The sequence below is a fragment of the Rattus norvegicus genome, chromosome 4, assembly GCF_021556685.1.
Source record: "Rattus norvegicus strain SHRSP/BbbUtx chromosome 4, alternate assembly SHRSP_T2T, whole genome shotgun sequence".
In the NCBI taxonomy this organism is placed as follows: Eukaryota; Metazoa; Chordata; class Mammalia; order Rodentia; family Muridae; genus Rattus; species Rattus norvegicus.
In genome coordinates this window covers 120,220,956-120,240,354 of record NC_141537.1, presented here as the reverse complement: position 1 = coordinate 120,240,354, position 19,399 = coordinate 120,220,956, and the positions used below count along the sequence as shown (strand labels likewise).

The following is a 19,399-nucleotide window of genomic DNA, read 5'->3' as shown; positions in this document are numbered from 1 at the left end:
GCCTTGCGCTTCCTAGGTAAGCGCTCTACCACTGAGCTAAATCCCCAGCCCATAGTTTTCTATTTTTTTTTTTTTTTATTTGAGTGCTCTATCTGCATGTACACCTGCATGCCAGAAGAAGGCATCAGATCCTGGTATGGATGGTTGTAAGTCACCAGGTGGTTGCTGGGAAGTGAACTCAAGCTCTCTGGAAGAGCAGCCCCTGTGCTCTTCACCACTGAGCCATCATCTCTCCAGCCCTTAGCTTGTTCTCTTATACAACTCAAGTGCACCTCTGTCCATACTGGGCGGAACCCTTTCCCACCGATTAAGACTCTCTCTCACAGACACAGGCCAACCTGACTGAGGCAATTCCTCAACTGAGGGACCCTCATCCCAGAGAATTCTAGTTTTCATCAAATTGACAATAAAAATTAACCAGGATACCTACCTAGGTTTCAGCTCTCTGAGCAGTATAGATTTGATTCTAGTACTTCATTTCTTCATTTTCTTTTTTCTTTTTTTTTTTTTTTTTTCGGAGCTGGGGACCGAACCCAGGGCCTGGCGCTTGCTCTACCGCTGAGCTAAATCCCCAACCCCCATTTCTTCATTTTCAATAAAAGGTTTACTTGCATATAGGAAAAGGGAATATTAAAAATATCTACTCCAGCAGCTGAAAATGGTTGAGTGGTTCAAAAATGCTATATTAAGTATGAGGACCAGAGTGTAGACCTCAGTCCCTGTGTAACAAGGTCTGGTGTAAACCTGTAAACCCAGGCTGCAGGCAAAAGACAAGATCTCACTGGTGATGGTTGACTACTATCCTAGCTAAAAAGAGCTACAGGTTCAGGAAGAGACCTTGTCTCAAAGAAATGTGATAGAGAACGATAAAAGAGAATGATACAAGCCTTTCTTTGACCTGTATACATAGGTGCACACACACCATACAAACATACACCCCTCCCACCCTGTCTCATGGGCGTACATGAGTGTACACACACACACACACACACACACACACACACACACACACACACACACGGGGGAGGGAAAGGGAAAGGAAAAGAGTGCGTGCAAGCGCCCATGAGCACCAGGTAAGCATGTAGAAGCATAGATAATCCAGCACTCAGGAAACTAAGGCAAAAAGATGGAGCCTTCAAGGCAATCTAAATACACAACAAACTGTTCTGAAAAACCAAGGTCACTGGGATAGCTCAGCAGGTAAAGGCACTTGCTGCAAAGACTGAGGACCTGCGCTTGACTCCTAGGACCCACATGGTAGATGGATATAAATGACTCCTACAAGTTGTGCTCTGACCTCCACACATCCTGTGGCACCATGCAACTATATGGCACATACGCATACACAGACATAAAAATAAATGTCAATTTTTTATGATTTACTTATTTATTATATGTAAGTACACTATAGCTGTCTTCTGGCATCGGATCCAATTACAGATGGTTGTGAGCCACCATGTGGTTTCTGGAATTTGAACTCAGGACCTCTGGAAGAGCAGTGAATGCTCTTAACCACTGAGCCATCTCTCCAGCCCAAATGTTAAAAGTTTAAAACGAAACAAACAAACAAAAAAAAAAAAAAAACAAAAACACAGTAAATAGCATGGTGGTACAAACCACTCGGAAGGGTGATGCATAAAGATCAGGAATCTATGTTGTTCTTTAGCTGTCTAGCAAGTTCAGTGCCAGTCTAGGCTGAACGATGAATGAGACTCAGTTAGTCTCAAATACAACAACAACAACAAGACTTTTTGTTACTCTCATAAGAAATACATTTTTTTGTTTTGTATTTTTATAAATACTTTTATGTTATTTTGTTTTTAAAATGTCTCTTTGTGACATTTTGAGACTGGGGGGTGCAGGGAGGAGGTATGGGATGAGGAACAGTAAGGGGTGAAACTGGAGGGGAAAAAAACTGGAGTGTAAAAATAAATTAATTAATTAATTAAATTATAAAAGAATCCAATAGAAGTTAAGAATGACATAAAATGAAAATTAAAATATTCTGTTCGTACAATAAAGTAAAAATGAGTTAGTTGACAAAAAAAAAAAAACACCACATACTTTACACTCTTACAATTTTTCCAAAACAAGGACAGAGATATATATTTTCTAACACATTTCTTTTTTTTTTTTTTTTCTTTTTTTCCAGATCTGGGGATGGAACCCAGGGCCTTGCGCTTGCTAGGCAAGCGCTCTACCACTGAGCTAAATCCCCAACCCCCAACACATTTCTTTTTTTTTTTTCTTTTTTCTTTTTTTTTTTCGGAGCTGGGGACCGAACCCAGGGCCTTCTGCTTGCTAGGCAAGCACTCTACCACTGAGCTAAATCCCCAACCCCTTTTCTAACACATTTCTACCATCTTTTTATTTTCCTGTTCTCAAAACGTATATATTCATCATTCACCACCAGAGTCTCATTTGCCATAGGCATAGAAACGGACACTCAGAGAGACAAGACTACAGCAACAAGTAAGTAAACACCATAACTATTACAAAACTGTCTAGAGCTGAGGAGAGGCCGGGATGGAGGAGATGGCTGTGACGGAAGGTGCCCATGTCGAGCTAGGCATGTTGGCACACAACTATACTTTAGCTACATTCAAGGCTCAGATAGAAAGATCACTTAAACTCATCAGTTTGAGACCCATCTGGGCGTTAGAGTAAGATCTTGAGGACTGGAGAAATGACTCAGTTGTTAAGGGCACTGACTGCTCTTTCAGAGGTCTTGAGTTCAGTTGCCACATGGTGGCTCACAACCATCTGTAATGGGATCAGATGCCCTCTTCTGGTGTATCTGAAGACAGGGACAATGTACTCCTATAAATTAAATAAATAAATCTTAAGGAAAAAAAAAAAGACCTTGAGTCCAAAAGAAAAAGAGTATGGCTAGGTATAGTGGTCTATAACTTTAATCCCAGCACTTGGAGGTAGAATTGGTAGGTCTTTCTGAGTTCAGGTCAACTTGGTCTACACAGTGAGTAAGACCCCAGCTAGGCCTATGTAGCTCTGTGCCTGGGAGGGGGAGAAAGGATGAGAAGACAAAGTACACTGAAAATTAGATTTATTTTTTCATGCTAGCAATGGAATTCAGGGACCTAACACCCAATAACAGGAGTGTATATATTTGAATGTGAGTACATATGTGCGTGTATTCTTGAATGTAGAGACCAGAGGGTGACATTAAGTATTTTCTTCAAGAGGCATAGTGGCACACACCTTTAATCCCATCACTCAAGAGACATAGGCATGAGGGTCTGGTGAAGGGGCAGGAGGCGCCGTGTCGGGCCTCGAAGGTGGCAAAAAGAAGCCCCTGAAACAGCCCAAGAAGCAGGCCAAGGAGATGGACGAGGAAGATAAGGCTTTCAAGCAGAAACAAAAGGAGAAACAGAAGAAATTTGAGGAGCTAAAAGCCAAGGCCGCGGGGAAGGGTCCCCTGGCTACAGGTGGAATTAAGAAATCTGGCAAAAAGTAAGCTGTTCTCACATCTGAGGTGATGGTGACCCTCCTCTTCCATTCCTATGCAGAATGAAGTGTTATCCTGTAACCTGTCAAACATCTGGATTCCCTGCCGTAACATCTTTGCCACTACAACTAGAATGAAGTGTTATCCTGGAGCCTGTTGTTGTACACTGTAATGAACTTTTGTAAAAAAACCAATAAACTGAAAAGAAAAGTATAACTGAAAAAAAAAAAAAACAATAAACTGAGTAACGCGATGTCTCGTTGTCTCTCGTGTTCAGCAATTCCTACCTCAGCTGTGAATTTAAAGTGAACCTAGAGCCTGCTGCTCCATCCTCGTTGTACTCTGAATTCTTATCACTTTGAATTAAACCAACTCATTTAAAAGCCAAAAAAAAAAAAAGAGAGAGACATAGGCATATAAAGCTCTGTGAGTTTGAGGCCAGTCTGGTCAGTGTATTGAATTCCAAGCTAACTAGGACTACACAGTAAGATCCTGCCTTTAAGAAAAGCCTTCCTTACACATTATTTTCTGAACTGGGTCTCTTTCTGCCCAATTTAGCTAGTCTATCTAGCCAGCTTGCCCCAAGGATCCCATCTCTACCTCCCTTGCCCTTAGAATACAGAATAGCTACCATACCCCTTGCTCTGGAGTTAATGTTCTTCTAGGGATCCAAACCCCAGGCCTCTGCTTACTGGGCTGTCTCCTCAGCCCTAATAATAGGATCTTTGAAAAAGCTCTTAGAAAGGTCAGGATAGGAGAAACAAGAGAGGATAGCAGGGTGTACGTAACATGAAAGGAGACAGGCCCACTGGACAGAGGTGGGCAAAGGGACAAAGTTTTGTAAAGATTATGACTTCCCACCTGTAATCCCTGTAATTAGGAAAGCAGAAGCAGGAAGAGCCACAGTTTGAGGCCAGCCTGGTGTATACATATAACGTGAGACTTTGTCTCAGTAAATGAATGAACAAAACAGAAGAAAGAAAGGTGATTAATGGGGTTGGGGATTTAGCTCAGTGGTAGAGCGCTTGCCTAGCAAGCACAAGGCCCTGGGTTCTGTCCCCAGCTCCGGAAAAAAAAAAAAGTGATTAATAAAAGAACTGGGTCAGGAGGTGATGGCACACACCTTTAATCCCAGCACTCAGGAGGCAGAGGCAGGCAGCTCTCAGGCCAGCCTAATCTACAGAGTAAGTTTTATGATACCCCGGACTATACAGACAAACCCTGTCTTGAAAAACCAAAACAAGAAATCAAGGAATTGGGACAAGAAGAACATGGTGAGATCACAATGAGTACAAATTCAACCTGTGCTACAGTGAGAGCCTAGCTCAAAAAACATGAAAGTTAACATGCTGGCACAAGTTGGAAGGTCACATCTGATACGTGGTTGGAGAGTCTGAAGCAGATACACTACAAATAAGGTGAAAACTGTCCTGTGAAGTTTCATGTGCAGTATATAACAAATCAGAATTTCACACTTAGACACTGGAAGTCAGAGGCTTCAGATCTGGGACTGGAGTTACAGACCATAAAGTGCCACGTGGGTGCTGGGAATTGAACCCAGTGCCCTTAACTGTGAGCTATCTCTGCAGTCCTAGAGACAAAAGATTTTTAACAATGAATAAAGTTGAACTAATGCTTCGCCTGGTTGAAGTAGCTGTCTCTAAAACAAGTCTCTGACAATGTCTGACTTGTGTGCTCAGTAGGCAAGATCAGAGAAATGACCTAGAGAAACATATTTCTTTTTTTTTTTAAAGATTTCTTTATTTTATGTATATGTATACAATATTGCTGTCTTCAGACACACCAGAAGAGGGCATCAGATGCCATTACAGATGGTTGTGAGCCACCATGTGGTTGCTGGGAATTGAACTCAGGACCTCTGGAAGAGCAGTCGGTGCTCTTAACTACTGAGCCATCTCTCCAGCCCGAGAAACATATTGAAACATATTTCTATTGTTCTGAATAAAGTGTAGAAATTTCTCTTTAATTCCTTTCCCAACTTTCTCACTCAAATGTCCTAGCCAACTACATGAAGACCTAAACTTACACATTCTTCCTTAAAAACAAACCTTGACAGTTCCTCGGTGTAACAGCATTTGCTCTTACACAGGACTTTGGTTCAAACCCATATGGTAATTCACCACCATCTCTAACTTCAGTTCTAGAGGAAAATCACTCTTCTGACCTCCTTGGACACCAGACACATGTGGTACACATATTAACATGAAGACAAAGACACCTACATCCCAGCACTCAAAGGCTACAGTAGAAGGACTAAGCATTCAAGATCACTATGAGCTACATGGCACGTTCCAGGCCAGCATGTACTACACGGTGATGCCAACATGGAATTCACACTGAGACCATGTCTCGAATCCATAAAGCAAGTCCAGCATGGTGGTACACATCTTCAATTCCAGGACTCAGGACAAAGGTCTGTGAGCTCATAGGCCAACCTGGCCTACATATCAAGTTCCAGGCCATTCAGAGCTACACAAAAAAAAAAAAAAAAAAAAAAAATCCTTGTGTCAAAATAAAGCATCTCAAGCATCTTTACCTTGTTAGTAAGTACTGCTACAAAATAAACTTTCACTTGCTATATTCTGGCAAGGATAGCTAAACTGTTAAGAACCCAGGGTTGGAGATATGGCTCAGTTAATCAAGTGCTTACTAATGTGCACAAATCCCTGAGTTCCATCCCAGAACCACATAAATTGGGTATGGCACGTGTGCATATAATCCTAGTACTCAGGAAGTAAAGGACAATCAGCAGTTCAAGGCCATCCTCCATTACATAGTCTGAAGCCAACCAGGGTCTTTACCTGGCTTAAAATAAATAAATACTCCATACTTCTGACACAGCAGAAAAATAGCCACTAAAAATTAGTAACACAAACATCCTCCATTCCTTCCTGAGATGGCCACAACCTTGGAGTGACCGTGCTCCCTCTGCCTTTGTTTTGCTACCCAGTGCCACTCTCCCTACTACCCACTTTACTGGTGAGACTCCAAATACCATCCTTATCCTTCTCAGACTCCTTCCAAAGCTAAAGGAAGGCTTTTTCTTCTCTGCACCCTCTGTTATTTTAGATTCTAAGACTTAACATGCTGTCCTGGGTCACTTGTCTGTCTCTTTCTCTGGAACATTAATAATTTGGAAATCAGGGGACTAGAGAGAGATGGCTCAGCAGTTAAGACTTCTTCCAGAGGTCCTGAGTTTAATTCCCAGCAACTACATGGTGGCTCACAACCATCTGTTACGGGATCTGATGCCCTCTTCTAGTATGTCTGAAGACAACTACAGTGTGCTCTTTACATTTAAAAAAAAAAGGGGGGGGGGGTTGGGGATTTAGCTCAGTGGTAGAGCGCTTGCCTAGCAAGTGCAAGGCCCTGGGTTCGGTCCCCAGCTCCGGGGGGAAAAAAAAAAAATTGGAAAGCAAAGGCAAAAATCTCTCTTAGGGGAGTGGGTAGGGATGGAAAAAGAACAGGTAGTATGTGGTTTGTGAAAAGATCTTATAGGAATCCTCGCCTCAGCTTCCCACTAGACTATAGGGGTGGGTCACTACCACTTGGCTTCATTCTTTCTTATATTTTTGGTTGTGACCCTGGCCTTTAACGGCTGAGCCATCTCTCCAGCCTGGCTTCATTCTTTCTTAGATCCCAGTGTTAAAGGCATATCAATCAGTGATTATATACTGACCAAATATAATCAATTTTAAGTTAAAATATTTCCTGTGGGGCTGGAGAGATGGCTCAGCGGTTAAGAGCACCGACTGCTCTTCTAGAGGTCCTGAGTTCAAATCCCAGCAACCACATGGTGGCTCACAACCATCTGTAATGGGATCTGATGCCCTCTTCTGGTGTGTCTGAAGACAGCTACAGTGTGCTCACATATAATAAATGGATCTTTAAAAAAATTCTGGGGTTGGGGATTTAGCTCAGTGGTAGAGCGCTTGCCTAGGAAGCGCAAGGCCCTGGGTTCAGTCCCCAGCTCCGAAAAAAAGAACCAAAAAAAAAAAAAAAATTCTTTTCTGTGATTTTTTTCCCCTTATTTTTCTGAGACAAGGTTTCAAACTATACCCTAGATAAGCCTCAAATTCATGATCCGCCTGCCTCAGTCTCCCATATCCTGAAAATAAAGGTATACATCTCAATCCCAGTCCTCATCTATGACTTTTGTAACCTATTTTTCCTGATAAACCAAATGAATTTAGGCTAGTATAGAAATTATTGGCACAGAAATCTTATCTCCAGCTGGTACAAAAAAAAATCCCCACTTGTTAAGGGAAATAGATAATTGATGGTTGGAGAGGTGGCTCAGCGGTTAAAAGCACTGGCTGCTCTTCCCAAGGATCTGGGTTCCCAACATCCATATAGCAGCTCACAACCTTCTTAACTCTAGTTCCAGGCGACCCAATGCCTTCTGCCCTCCAGACACCAGACATGTATCTAGTCACATACATGCAAGCAAACTATCCATACACATTAAAAAAAGCAGTTTTTCTCTCTCCCGCCCCTCACCAGAAGTGGTCCTGCCAGTTCCTGCCCTTGGTGCCCATGCATATAGCTAGAGGACTGATGAGTCCTACCAGTCACACTCTTTTCTCTGCCTTATTCTTTCAGCATTTTCCTTCCCTTCCTTTTTATCTTTTCTACTATATTATATTCTCATATTTCCTCCATACTCCCATCCACACGCCTTACTGGGAGATCTTGGGGCAAGAATGTAACCATGCTAACCTCCGTATGATATTAGCATATGACCTCCTAACAGAAAACAGGTCACCTGGACATGAGGCCAAACTGCTACAATCTGCAATGTAGGCAGGACATATTTCTAAGCTATGCTTTCTCAGTTCACATTTTCTTTGTGGGTGGAGTGCAGAGTGGTAGGATTCAAACCCAGGGCCTTGACACATGAGGAAAGAACTCTACCACTGAGCTACATGCCCCAGCTTACTATAATCATTTTATTCATGTTTATGTGTATGTTCAAGTACAATGTGTATATTAGTGTCCCCAGACATCAGATATGGGTGTCAGATCCCCTAGAAATAGAATTATAGGCAGCTGCACGATGCCCATTGGTGACAGGGCAGTCAGGAGCCATCTTTCCAGCCCTTATTAATGTTTTATTTATTTGTTTATTTTGCCAGATGTGGAAGCATATACCTTTAATTTTAGCACTCCAGAGGCAGAGGCGGGCAGATCTCTGAGTTCAAAATCAGCCTAGTCTACACAATGAGACCCTGTCTAAAAAAATACAAAAGAGAGGCTAGAGAAATGGATCAGTGGTTAAGAGTACTTAACAACCATTTCTAATAGGACCTGATGCCCTCTTCTGGTGTGTCTGAAGATAGCTACAGTGTACTCATATACATTTAATAAATAAATTTTTTTTTTTTTTTTGGAAGCTGGGGACCGAACCCAGGGCCTTGCGCTTTCTAGGCAAGCGTTCTACCACTGAGCTAAATCCCCAACCCCAATAAATAAGTCTTAAAAAAAAAAAAAGAGAGGGGTTGGGGATTTAGCTCAGTGGTAGAGCGCTTGCCTACCAAGCGCAAGGCCCTGGGTTCGGTCCCCAGCTCCGGAAAAAAGAAAAAAAAAAAAAAAGAGAGAGCACTTTGGGCTCATGTAGAGAACCAAGTTCAGTTCCCAGCAACCACAATGGGCAGCTCACAGCCTCCTATAACTCCAGTTCCAGGAGATCCAACACATCCTTCTGTCTTTTGCCAAGTACTACACACACATGTGGGATACATACAAACAAGACACATTCATATACAAACAGAAATAATAATAAATTTTAAAATTTTAGATAGTAGAGAGATGGTTCAGTGGTTCAGAACTTAGAGAGGACCTGAGTTCGAGTCCTAGCAACCAACATCAATTAGTATACAACTTCAGCTCCTGGGACTCCAACAACTTATTCTTCTGGCCACCTCTGTGGGCACTGCACTAGTGTGCACAAATCCACACAGATACACACAGATACACATAATAAAAGGTTTTTTTTTTTTTTAAGTTTAAGAATAATTTTGGGGTTGGGGATTTAGCTCAGTGGTAGAGCGCTTGCCTAGCAAGCACAAGGCCCTGGGTTCGGTCCCCAGCTCCAAAAAAAGAAAAAAAAAAAGAAGAAAAAAAAAGAGTAATTTTAAGATTTATTCATTTTTTATATATAAGTACACTGTAGCTGTCTTCAGATACACCAGAAGAGGGCATCAGATCCCTTTACAGATGGTTGTGAGTCACCATGTGGTTGCTGGGAATTGAACTCAGGATCTCTAGAAGAGTAGTCGGGTGCTCTTAACCGCTGAGCAATCTCTCCAGCCCAAAAGAGTAATTTTAATTTGTGTATGGGATATGTGTACATGAATGTTATGGGGGGTTGGAGATTTAGTTCAGTGGTAGAGTGCTTGCCTAGTAAGAGCAAGGCCCTGGTTTCTGTCCTCAGCTCCGGAAAAAAGAAAAAACTAAATAAAAATGAAATAAGGGAGAAATGGCTCATTATTTAAAAACACTGTTGCTCTATCAGAGAAGCAGAATTTAGATCCAGTACCCACTCTGAAAGGCTTATAAAATCTGTAACTTAGGCTGGAGAGATGTCTCAGCAATTAAGAGCACTAACTGCTCTTCCAGAGGTCCTGAGTTCAAATCCCAGAAACCACATGGTGGTTCACAACCATCTGTAGTAAGACCTGATTGATGCCCTCTTCTGGTGTGTGTGAGGACAGCTACAGTGTACTTATATAGAATAAATAAATAAAATCCTAAAAAAAAATCTGTAACTCCAGCTACAGGAAATCTAACACTTTAGCCTCTGTAAACACTGGAACATATATTCACACACACACAAACATGTACATATACAAATAAATATGGGTTTTCTTTTTTGATGGTTCTGGAATTTACTCGGTAGACCAGCCTGGCCTCAAACTCAGAGATCCACTTGCCTCTGCCTCCTAAATGCTAGGATTAAAGGCGTGCATCATCACTGCCCAGCTACAAATAAATGTTCAAACAAATCAAAGTGGGTGCAACATACTAGCACAGGCTTTTAATCCCAGGATTCTAGAAGCAGAAGAAATGGATCTTTGAGTTCAAGGCCAGTCTGGTCTGCAAACAAGTTCCAGGCCAGCCAGAGCTATATAATGAGACCCTGTCCATCTCAAAAATAAGTAAGGAATAAATAAGGAACAAGTTAGTGAGATTCTAGCACTTAAGAGACAAAGGCGTGAATACTGCAATTTTGAGCCAGACAGAACTACATAGTGAGATCTTATATCAAAACAACAATAAAAGAAATAACAAAAGAAAAGTGGATAAAACTGAAGGGTGAAAAGAAAAAATTGGAACTGTGTTTTAGAACAAACAGAACACTACATGCCAGCAGATTTAAATAGCTGTACTATACTTGCATGATCAGATAGAAAAAAACGGTGGTGTCCACTCTCTCAGCTCCCTCCTCTCAGGGAACTGAGTGAAAGATCATCTCCATCCCGAAGCAAACATTTAAGAACAAAAGGGGAGAAAAGTCTCTTAACCCAACAAGTTCAAATGTCTGAGGTAATTCAAATAGATGTTCTGAGGCAAAAAATAGATTAGCTGGGAGGTCTTCTGAGTATAGACTAATACTTTTCTATTGTCAGTTATAGCTACAGGCATAAACAAAAACAAACAAACAAAAAAAAGGAACAGGAGTCAAGAGACTTACCTCACATCCTAACAAACTGTCTGACTTTCAATCTTTTCCCACAGATAGCTCTTCTGTGAAGTGTATTGAATAACATGAAGCATAAACCCTGCTGTCCAACTTACAAACTTTAGGCCTGATTCACCTTCCCAGCCTTGTTAAGCCCCTTAACCTACCTGTAGTCACTTAAATTTGAGAAGAATCACAGATGAGTTATAATGGACTATCTACTCCACTGTTCCATTATCGCAGTAGCTTCCAGGGCTGCTCCTCAGAACATGCACTGTGGGCCTAAGGGGAGGAAAGAATTAGCTCATTGTTGGGGTAAACTGGCCCCAAGGATAAACAAGCAAGATCATCAAACAATATCACACCCAGGATAAAATTAGGAAAGAACTTGAAGATGTGTTGGCCTTTTGTTTCATATATGGGAACACTGATGCCCAGACAGTTGGGTTATACAAGTCTCAAGCTAATGAATCCCAGAGGTAAGACAGATCCTTAGACTCTAAAGACCAGAGCCCTCTGCAGAATCATAGGATCACCCAAGGCTCCTGTAGCCTGTAGGGCATATGGTAAGATTTTTTATTTATTTTACCTATGTGAGTACACTGTATCGTGAGTACACTGTAGCTGTCTTCAGACACACCAGAAGAAGGTTTCGGATACCATTACAGATGGTTGTGAGCCACCATGTGGTTGCCGAGAATTGAACTCAGGAACTCTGGAAGAGCAGTCGGAGCTCTTAACCACTGAGCCATCTCTCCAGCTCAGGGCATATATTAAAACCTGTACAACTTTGCAGGAAAATGGGCCTCTGAAAGGAAAAGCGTAGTATTCTAGTAGAAAGAAAGAGGGGGCAGCAAGTTGGGAGGGAGACCTGAGAAGGGAAAAGCTTCCTTGAAGGAGGACACCAAGCCCTAGAAGTATTCGCATAAGAGAAGACCAGGGAGGCTGGAGAGATGACTCATCACTTGAGTACTGGAGAGTTTTCCAGAAGGACTCAGGTTCAGTTCCCAGCACCTGTGAGCACAGCAGCTCACAGGCATCTGTAACTCTAGTTCGAGAGGTTCTACATTCTTTGCTGGCCTTGTCAGGCACTTTACATACAGGGTACACCTACACATGTAGGCAAAAACATTCACATAAAAAATATTAAAAATAACTTTTTAAAAAAGGAAATCAGAAAAAAGATTTCAGGCACAAAAAGACTTTAAATAGGTAGACTTGGATGAAAAGACTAATGAGGTCAAAAATTTTTTAACTATGTATTATATGTGGTTTTTAAATACATTTTTTATGTGCATGGGTGGTTTTGTTTGAATGTATGTCTGTGTGTCACTTACATACCTGGTTCCTCCTGAGGCCACAAGGTATCCAATGTCCTAGGAACTGAAGTTACCAGATAGTTATGAACCATTAAGTGAGTTCTAAGATCAAATGCAGGTACTTTAGAAGAGGTGCCCTTAACTGCTAAGTCATGTCTCCAGCCCCAGGTAATAGTTTTTAAATTGGTAAATTTACAAAACGGGAATTTTCTGAATCAGGACACTCTCTGATTATATCTAATTTCATCTTTTTTGCTACCTGATTTTGGTTTTGTTTCCTTTGTCCTGTTGAGACAGAAGCAATGGCTGGACTAGAATTCACTATGTAAACCAGACTAGCCCAAAACTCAGATTCACTTGCCTCTGCCACTGCCTCCAGAGTGCTGGGATTAATGATGCACACCACCATGCTGTCCTCTATCACATGAGTTTTTCAGTACTTACTAATACCTTAACCTACTGGGTTGCTATGCAAGAAGAGGCAACAATCAAAGCCCATCACCATTTATTTCACATTCTGAAAAGATTAAATATGTACATCTGTCATCGCCTGCGTATGGGCATGTCATTATTTACAATGGCTCCTGTTTTCTTCCAATATAAAGAAATGGGCAGAAATGTATAGAGTATATTTCAAGTAGCAATTCTCTCTTATGGTAATTTTGTTATATATGTGTACGTGTGCATGTACGTGAGTCATTTAAATTTCTTACAATATTTTCCTTCTTAAAATGTAAGAAGCCGGGGTTGGGGATTTAGCTCAGTGGTAGAGCGCTAGGAAGCACAAGGCCCTGGGTTCAGTCCCCAGCTCCGAAAAAAAGAACCAAAAAAAAAAAAAAAAAAAAAAAGATGTAAGAAGCCGGGCTGGAGAAATGGCTCAGTGGTTAAGAGCACCCGACTACTCTTCCAGAGGTCCTGAGTTCAATTCCCAGCAACCACATGGTGGCTCACAACCATCTGTAATGGGATCTGACGCCCTCTTCTGGTGTCTGAAGATAGCAACAGTGTACTCATATAACTAAAATAAATAAATCTTTAAAAAAAAAAAAATGTAAGAAGCCTTGAATTAAAGCACCTACCAATGCTCAATACAGTGCCTAGCACACAGGGAGCTCTGCATGCTGGTGTTGTCACTGCTGCTACCGTTGTCTACTAAAGCTGTTTACAGTTAAGAGAATGTTAATTTCAAAATTTTGACACATGATCTAAATGTAATTTCGATCAAAATGCTCTTCTCTCCCTGACACCCAGGGTCAAAGCCACTCCAGTGTGTTTGTTGCACTGCCCACTACCTACGTTATGCTGAAGAATCCACAGGTTATGATTCATCTACACTCCTCCATGCTCTGTCAGTATTTGCAGAGAGATGGAGGATTGGAGCTGGGTAAAATAGCTTATTTTATCTGCTTAAAGGCCTGGGATGGAGAAACCAGAATCCATCCCATGAGTAACTGAGGAAAGAGTCATAGAAAACATTGCTCGCTCCCCCGGAGCCAGGTGGAGGAAAATGTGCCACAGATAAGGACAAATTAACAGATACTTGAACCTTTAGGCAAGACTGAATCACTTCCACTTCCTGTCCTCATCCAGAGCCTTCGTAATAATATTTGAGCCTAAACAAATGTCACCAACACCAGGAATAAAGGGGGGCACTGAACATACAAATAGGAGCAGTGGGTTTTCTGAGTGGCTCCTTTAGAAATGACAAGCTCACAGGAAGCACTTACATTTAAAAAAACAAAAACAAACAAAACAAAACAAAACAAAAAAACAAACAAACAAACAAAAAAAAAACCCAGAGTCTCCACTGTACAGCCCTTGCTCAGACTCTCAGAAATTCACCTGCTTCTATTTCCCCAATGCTGGGATCAAAGTTGTTTCCTACCATGTCCTCAACATTTAAATTCTAAAACCCTGCCAGTGGTGGCACAGGCCTGTAATTCCAATATTAAGAAGCTGAGACAGGAGGATCCAGAGCTCAGTGCAAACTGGGCTACATTGTGACTGTGCACTGAAACTGTGTGAAAAATACAGGAACGTGGCTCAGTAGCTGACAGTTTAGCTAAAAAGTGCGAGATCCTCTCTGATAACTAGTTCTGCAAAATTAAATTCTAAAACTCTGATTTAAATAAAAATCTGCAAAAGGTGCTCACCAGTAAGGAAATCAGAAGATACAGATTCCATCCTGTGTAACCTTGGGTCAGTCACTTCATCTCTCTGGGTTTGTCTTGCTCTGCTGGGGGAAAAAAGAGAAATAAATACCAACTTCAGGGAATTTGCAACTTAAAAAATCATATTGCATATGAAAAAAATGTTTGGAATCTGGTGTGGCACATCCACAACCACGAACTGTTCCTCTTGACTATAAAAGTGAACACAATTGTTTATGGATCACTGGACAGTTGGATAGGGAGACACAGTCATTCTATGGCTTCTTAGCCATAACAATCTTTAATCAGTTACACTACAATCTGTACAGCGTCTAGGAAAACGGATTTCTAGATGCTTGGGTATTTGGTTAGATACTACACAGACACACCTGCCTGCCATCACTCAATTTTACAGGAATCCTTGTTGGGCCTGCTAACTATTCTCATGGCCAACAAGGGAGGTAAAGAGAATTAACCTTGTGCCAAAACAAAAAACAAAAACCCTTTCAAGTAGCTTGCGGTTTCATCCTAGGGGAAAGTCTAGAATGATAAAATGCACGTTCTAGAGCTTTCAGACCCACCCCAATTTCTCGATGGCGACACGTGTCGCCATTTTGTTGGGAAGACATGGCCGCCAGCCCTCCCCGCTGGTGGGGGGAGGGGGGCGGGGGAGCGCCACGTTAGCCTTTTCTGTGAAGTACTAAACACGTTCACAAGACCTCCTCTGGGCTGACTATGGCGGGGGCACAAGGAGCAGGCAAAGAAACCACAACCCACTCTCCAGCGTATTGATAGCCATTTCCTGGCGGGAGGGATCGGTCAGGAAGACCTCCCAAGATGGCGGCCGCGGCGAGTGTTGGCCGCCTCCAGAGAGCGTGGTCCAGGCGGCCCGCGAGCCAGTATGGACATGCCGGGCCATGGCGGCATCCCATCAGTGCGCACTGGTCCTCTAATGTCTAGAGAAACCGTCGCGGGACGTAAAACACAAGGGCAGGAGGTGGGGCTTCTGAGGGTTTCACTAACAGAAGCCAACAAAATGCAAACAAAGCATTATGTAAATGGACGCCATTCTTCTAGAGAGCCGAGTTCCTAACACGTCCCCAAAACACCACAAGCCCGGGTGGTACTAGGTGGAGTGAGTGACTCTCAAGTCTTTCTGCGAAGCGGACGCAGTCACCGGACAGAGGCCAAGGTGGGGGCTGGTACGAGGCGCCGGGACGCCGGGGACGAAGGGGCCCCACGTGCCCACCAGAGCGCGTGCACCGCCTCCAGGCCGCGCCTCACCACCCCTCCCCCCCGGAAACCACCGCGGGCCTCTCCCGCCCCCCTTACTCCCGCGCATGCGCCCTCGTCATCTCACGCGCACGTTTTAAACCCGCGGCGGCCTAGCTACCGCCTGCAGTGGCCTGCGCGGCTGCCTGTATCGCTCCGCGATCGAACTCTTCGGCGGAGCGAGAAAATATTATCTGTCTCCGTCACAGAGTAGTAACTGTCCCAGTCTCCTGCCGGTGCCTCTAGAGTTAACAAAAACACGTGCTTCCTCTCAATCTTTGCCGGATTCTCAGGTTTGCCTACGTTGTACATTTTCTCCCGTCTCGTGGTCCCACAGGGTTATTTTCTCAAGTATCGCGCGCTCTGGCGCAGTCTTGTGACCTAAAAAAGCCGGTCCTCTTTTTTTCCTAGGGGTCCTGCGCGGAAAGCACTTCCGGGGTCAGAGGGTACGCGGGGTTGAAAGCGGGCTTCCCGCCCCGCCCAGACCGCCGAGGCTGCCGCCGGAGTCGCCACCGCCGCGCCCTCGCCCACCCGCCCGTCCGCCGCTCCCGGCCCCGCTCGCCCCCGCCGCTGCTGCCGCTCGTCCTGCGACGCCGCCGCGGCCTCCCGCCCGCGCCCGCCCGCTCCCGCGGCCCCCGCTCGCCTCGCGCCGGCAGTTCGGGCCTACTCCTCCCCTCCCCCGCCAGCCGCCCAGGACTTGACCACGTAACGAGCCCAACTCCCGAACGCCGCCCGCCGCTCGCCATGGACGCCGGTGTGACTGAAAGCGGACTCAACGTGACTCTCACCATTCGGCTGCTGATGCACGGAAAGGAAGTAGGCAGCATCATCGGGAAGAAAGGGGAGTCGGTGAAGAGGATCCGCGAGGAGAGCGGCGCGCGGATCAACATCTCGGAGGGGAACTGCCCGGAGAGAATCATCACGCTGACTGGGCCCACCAATGCCATCTTTAAGGCCTTCGCCATGATCATCGACAAGCTGGAGGAAGATATCAACAGCTCCATGACCAACAGTACGGCGGCCAGCAGGCCCCCGGTCACTCTTCGGCTGGTGGTGCCCGCCACCCAGTGTGGCTCCCTGATCGGCAAGGGCGGCTGCAAGATCAAGGAGATCCGCGAGAGCACGGGGGCCCAGGTCCAGGTGGCGGGGGATATGCTGCCCAACTCGACCGAGCGGGCTATCACTATCGCCGGCGTGCCGCAGTCGGTCACCGAGTGTGTTAAGCAGATCTGCCTGGTCATGCTGGAGACGCTCTCCCAGTCTCCGCAAGGGAGAGTCATGACCATCCCGTACCAGCCCATGCCGGCCAGTTCGCCAGTCATCTGCGCGGGCGGCCAAGATCGCTGCAGCGACGCGGCGGGCTATCCCCACGCCACCCACGACCTGGAGGGACCACCTCTAGACGCCTACTCGATTCAAGGACAACACACCATTTCTCCGCTGGATCTGGCCAAGCTGAACCAGGTGGCAAGACAACAGTCTCACTTTGCCATGATGCACGGCGGGACGGGATTCGCCGGAATTGACTCCAGCTCTCCAGAGGTGAAAGGCTATTGGGCAAGTTTGGATGCATCTACTCAAACCACCCATGAACTCACCATTCCAAATAACTTAATCGGCTGCATAATCGGGCGCCAAGGCGCCAACATCAATGAGATCCGCCAGATGTCCGGGGCCCAGATCAAAATTGCCAACCCAGTGGAAGGCTCTTCTGGAAGGCAGGTCACTATTACTGGCTCCGCTGCCAGTATTAGCCTGGCCCAGTATCTAATCAATGCCAGGCTTTCCTCTGAGAAGGGCATGGGGTGCAGCTAGAACAGTGTAGGTTCGCTCGTAACCCCCTTCTGCTGTTTTCCCATGATCCAACTGTGTAATTTCTGGTCAGTGATTCCAGGTTTTAAATAATTTGTAAGTGTTCAGTTTCTACACTTTATCATCCGCTAAGAATTTAAAGAAAAATCACATTCTCTGTTCAGCTGTTAATGCTGGGATCCATATTTAGTTTTATAAGCTTTTCCCTGTTTTTAGTTTCGTTTGGGTTTTTGGCTCATGGATTTTATTTTCTGTTTGTCGAAAAATGTAAGAGTGGAATGTTAATAAATTTCAGTTTAGTTCTGTAATGTCAAGAATTTAAGAATTAAAAAAATGGATTGGTTAAAAATGCTTCGTATTTGAAAGCTGGGAATTGCGATCTTAAATTCTTGGGTTGCTGCTTTCTTTTCCCTTTCCCTTTTTAAGTATGGGGTGCTCCGGAGGCCAGAGGGAGAAGGGTGCGCCTCCCTTGTTCTTACAAGCTTTCCTTGCCTTATCGCTAAGATTCACTCCTGCCCCAACAAAGGAACTGCAGGTTGAGCCTGCTTTGGGATGTTTACAAAAGACGGGGTCTCTTCTGGGAGTGACATCTCCTACCTAGTTCCAGAGAGAGGCCTCTGCCCATTTCTCTGGTAGAAAATACAGGGTTTTCTCAGGTGGAGAGATTGCCCCTTCAGTAGGACAGAGCATCCTGTCCGTCTACTCAGTTGTTCCCCTATCCCGCAGGGAAAACAACAGGAACAATAAAATATTCTAGGGGAAGGGTTGTGGGAGGGGGCAGGGACTAGGAGAAAGGGGAAGCACAAGAGTGGGAAGGAGGGCCACAGCTGCAGGGTGGTGGGGATTGGAGGGTCTTGAGTCTGGGATGACCCCAACACGAGGACCACGTGGGGAGCCATGCACCTGTGGCAAGTAGCCTGTCAGAATGTTACACCTGTCAAGTGAGGTGCCCAGAAACAAAAGGGTATTTTTGTGATTTTTCTTCAGCTGTGTGCAGTAGTTAATTACTGCAGGAGATATTCCTGCCTAAGTGGGACAGTCCTCCCAGGAATGTAGACCAATCCAGGGTGTCAATGCAGATTCCTGAATCCCTCTACACACTGAACCAGAAAACTGGATCTGTAACACCCATTAGGAGATCTTGTGAACAGCTGTGGCAAAGACCTAGTAACCAAGTGCCCATCAGCTGACTCCAGGCTGGACACAAGGGCAAAAAGTGTCTACAGGCGGCTAGACCCAACAGTAAGACAATAGACAATTAAGCGCCAGAGTGGGCAGTTCAAACCCAGGCTGAGGACTCCCTGGGTGGGGGTGGGGTTATCCACAATAAACATTTGTTGATGCTTCTCTGCTGGAGCAGGTGGGGGCTGGGGTGCAGGCCTCCCTGAGGTTCCCTGGAGGTCAGACTTACACTTGGTGCTGTGTTGCTGAGGAGCCCAGATTATAGAACACACTTGATGCTGCTCTGTCTGTGGCCGTGAGCAAAGCACTGAAAACTGAAGGTGTTAAAGGAACACAGCTTAGAACACAAAAAACTAGATTGCAGAGGGCCTCTTTCTAGGACTAGAGATTGCCTAGAATGTATGGACAGAGGAGAGCTGATTGAAAGATAGGGACAAAATGTGATGTATGCTAACCAGGTGTGGTGGTGTGTAAATGTAATCCCAGCACTCGAGGC

The 19,399-nt window shown here is 44.5% G+C and overlaps 1 protein-coding gene and 1 long non-coding RNA gene across 31 annotated transcripts in view; one reads left to right on the top strand and one right to left on the bottom strand.

Moving 5' to 3' along the window:
* Positions 1-16,318, bottom strand: part of LOC102554372 (uncharacterized) — a 56,121-nt gene extending 39,803 nt beyond the window's left edge. For 3 of the 30 annotated variants that reach the window (XR_015686763.1, XR_015686762.1, XR_015686746.1), the window contains exons 1-3: positions 15,415-15,884; positions 14,641-14,723; positions 11,336-11,450 (exon numbers count right to left, since the gene is read on the bottom strand). This is a non-coding gene — a long non-coding RNA (uncharacterized LOC102554372). Of the gene's footprint in view, positions 1-5,201; positions 5,957-11,335; positions 11,451-12,509; positions 12,552-14,640; positions 14,724-15,026; positions 15,926-16,003 lie in introns of those variants that run through there. The other 27 variants (XR_015686767.1, XR_015686757.1, XR_015686768.1 and 24 more) reach the window with 21 other exon arrangements.
* Positions 16,063-18,070, top strand: Pcbp1 (poly(rC) binding protein 1). Its single transcript, NM_001399658.1, has 2 exons — positions 16,063-16,202; positions 16,321-18,070. The coding sequence occupies exon 2, from the start codon at positions 16,654-16,656 to the stop codon at positions 17,722-17,724; it is 1,071 nt and encodes a 356-aa protein (NP_001386587.1). The 5' UTR covers positions 16,063-16,202; positions 16,321-16,653; the 3' UTR covers positions 17,725-18,070.
* The last annotated feature ends 1,329 nt before the right edge of the window (positions 18,071-19,399 follow it).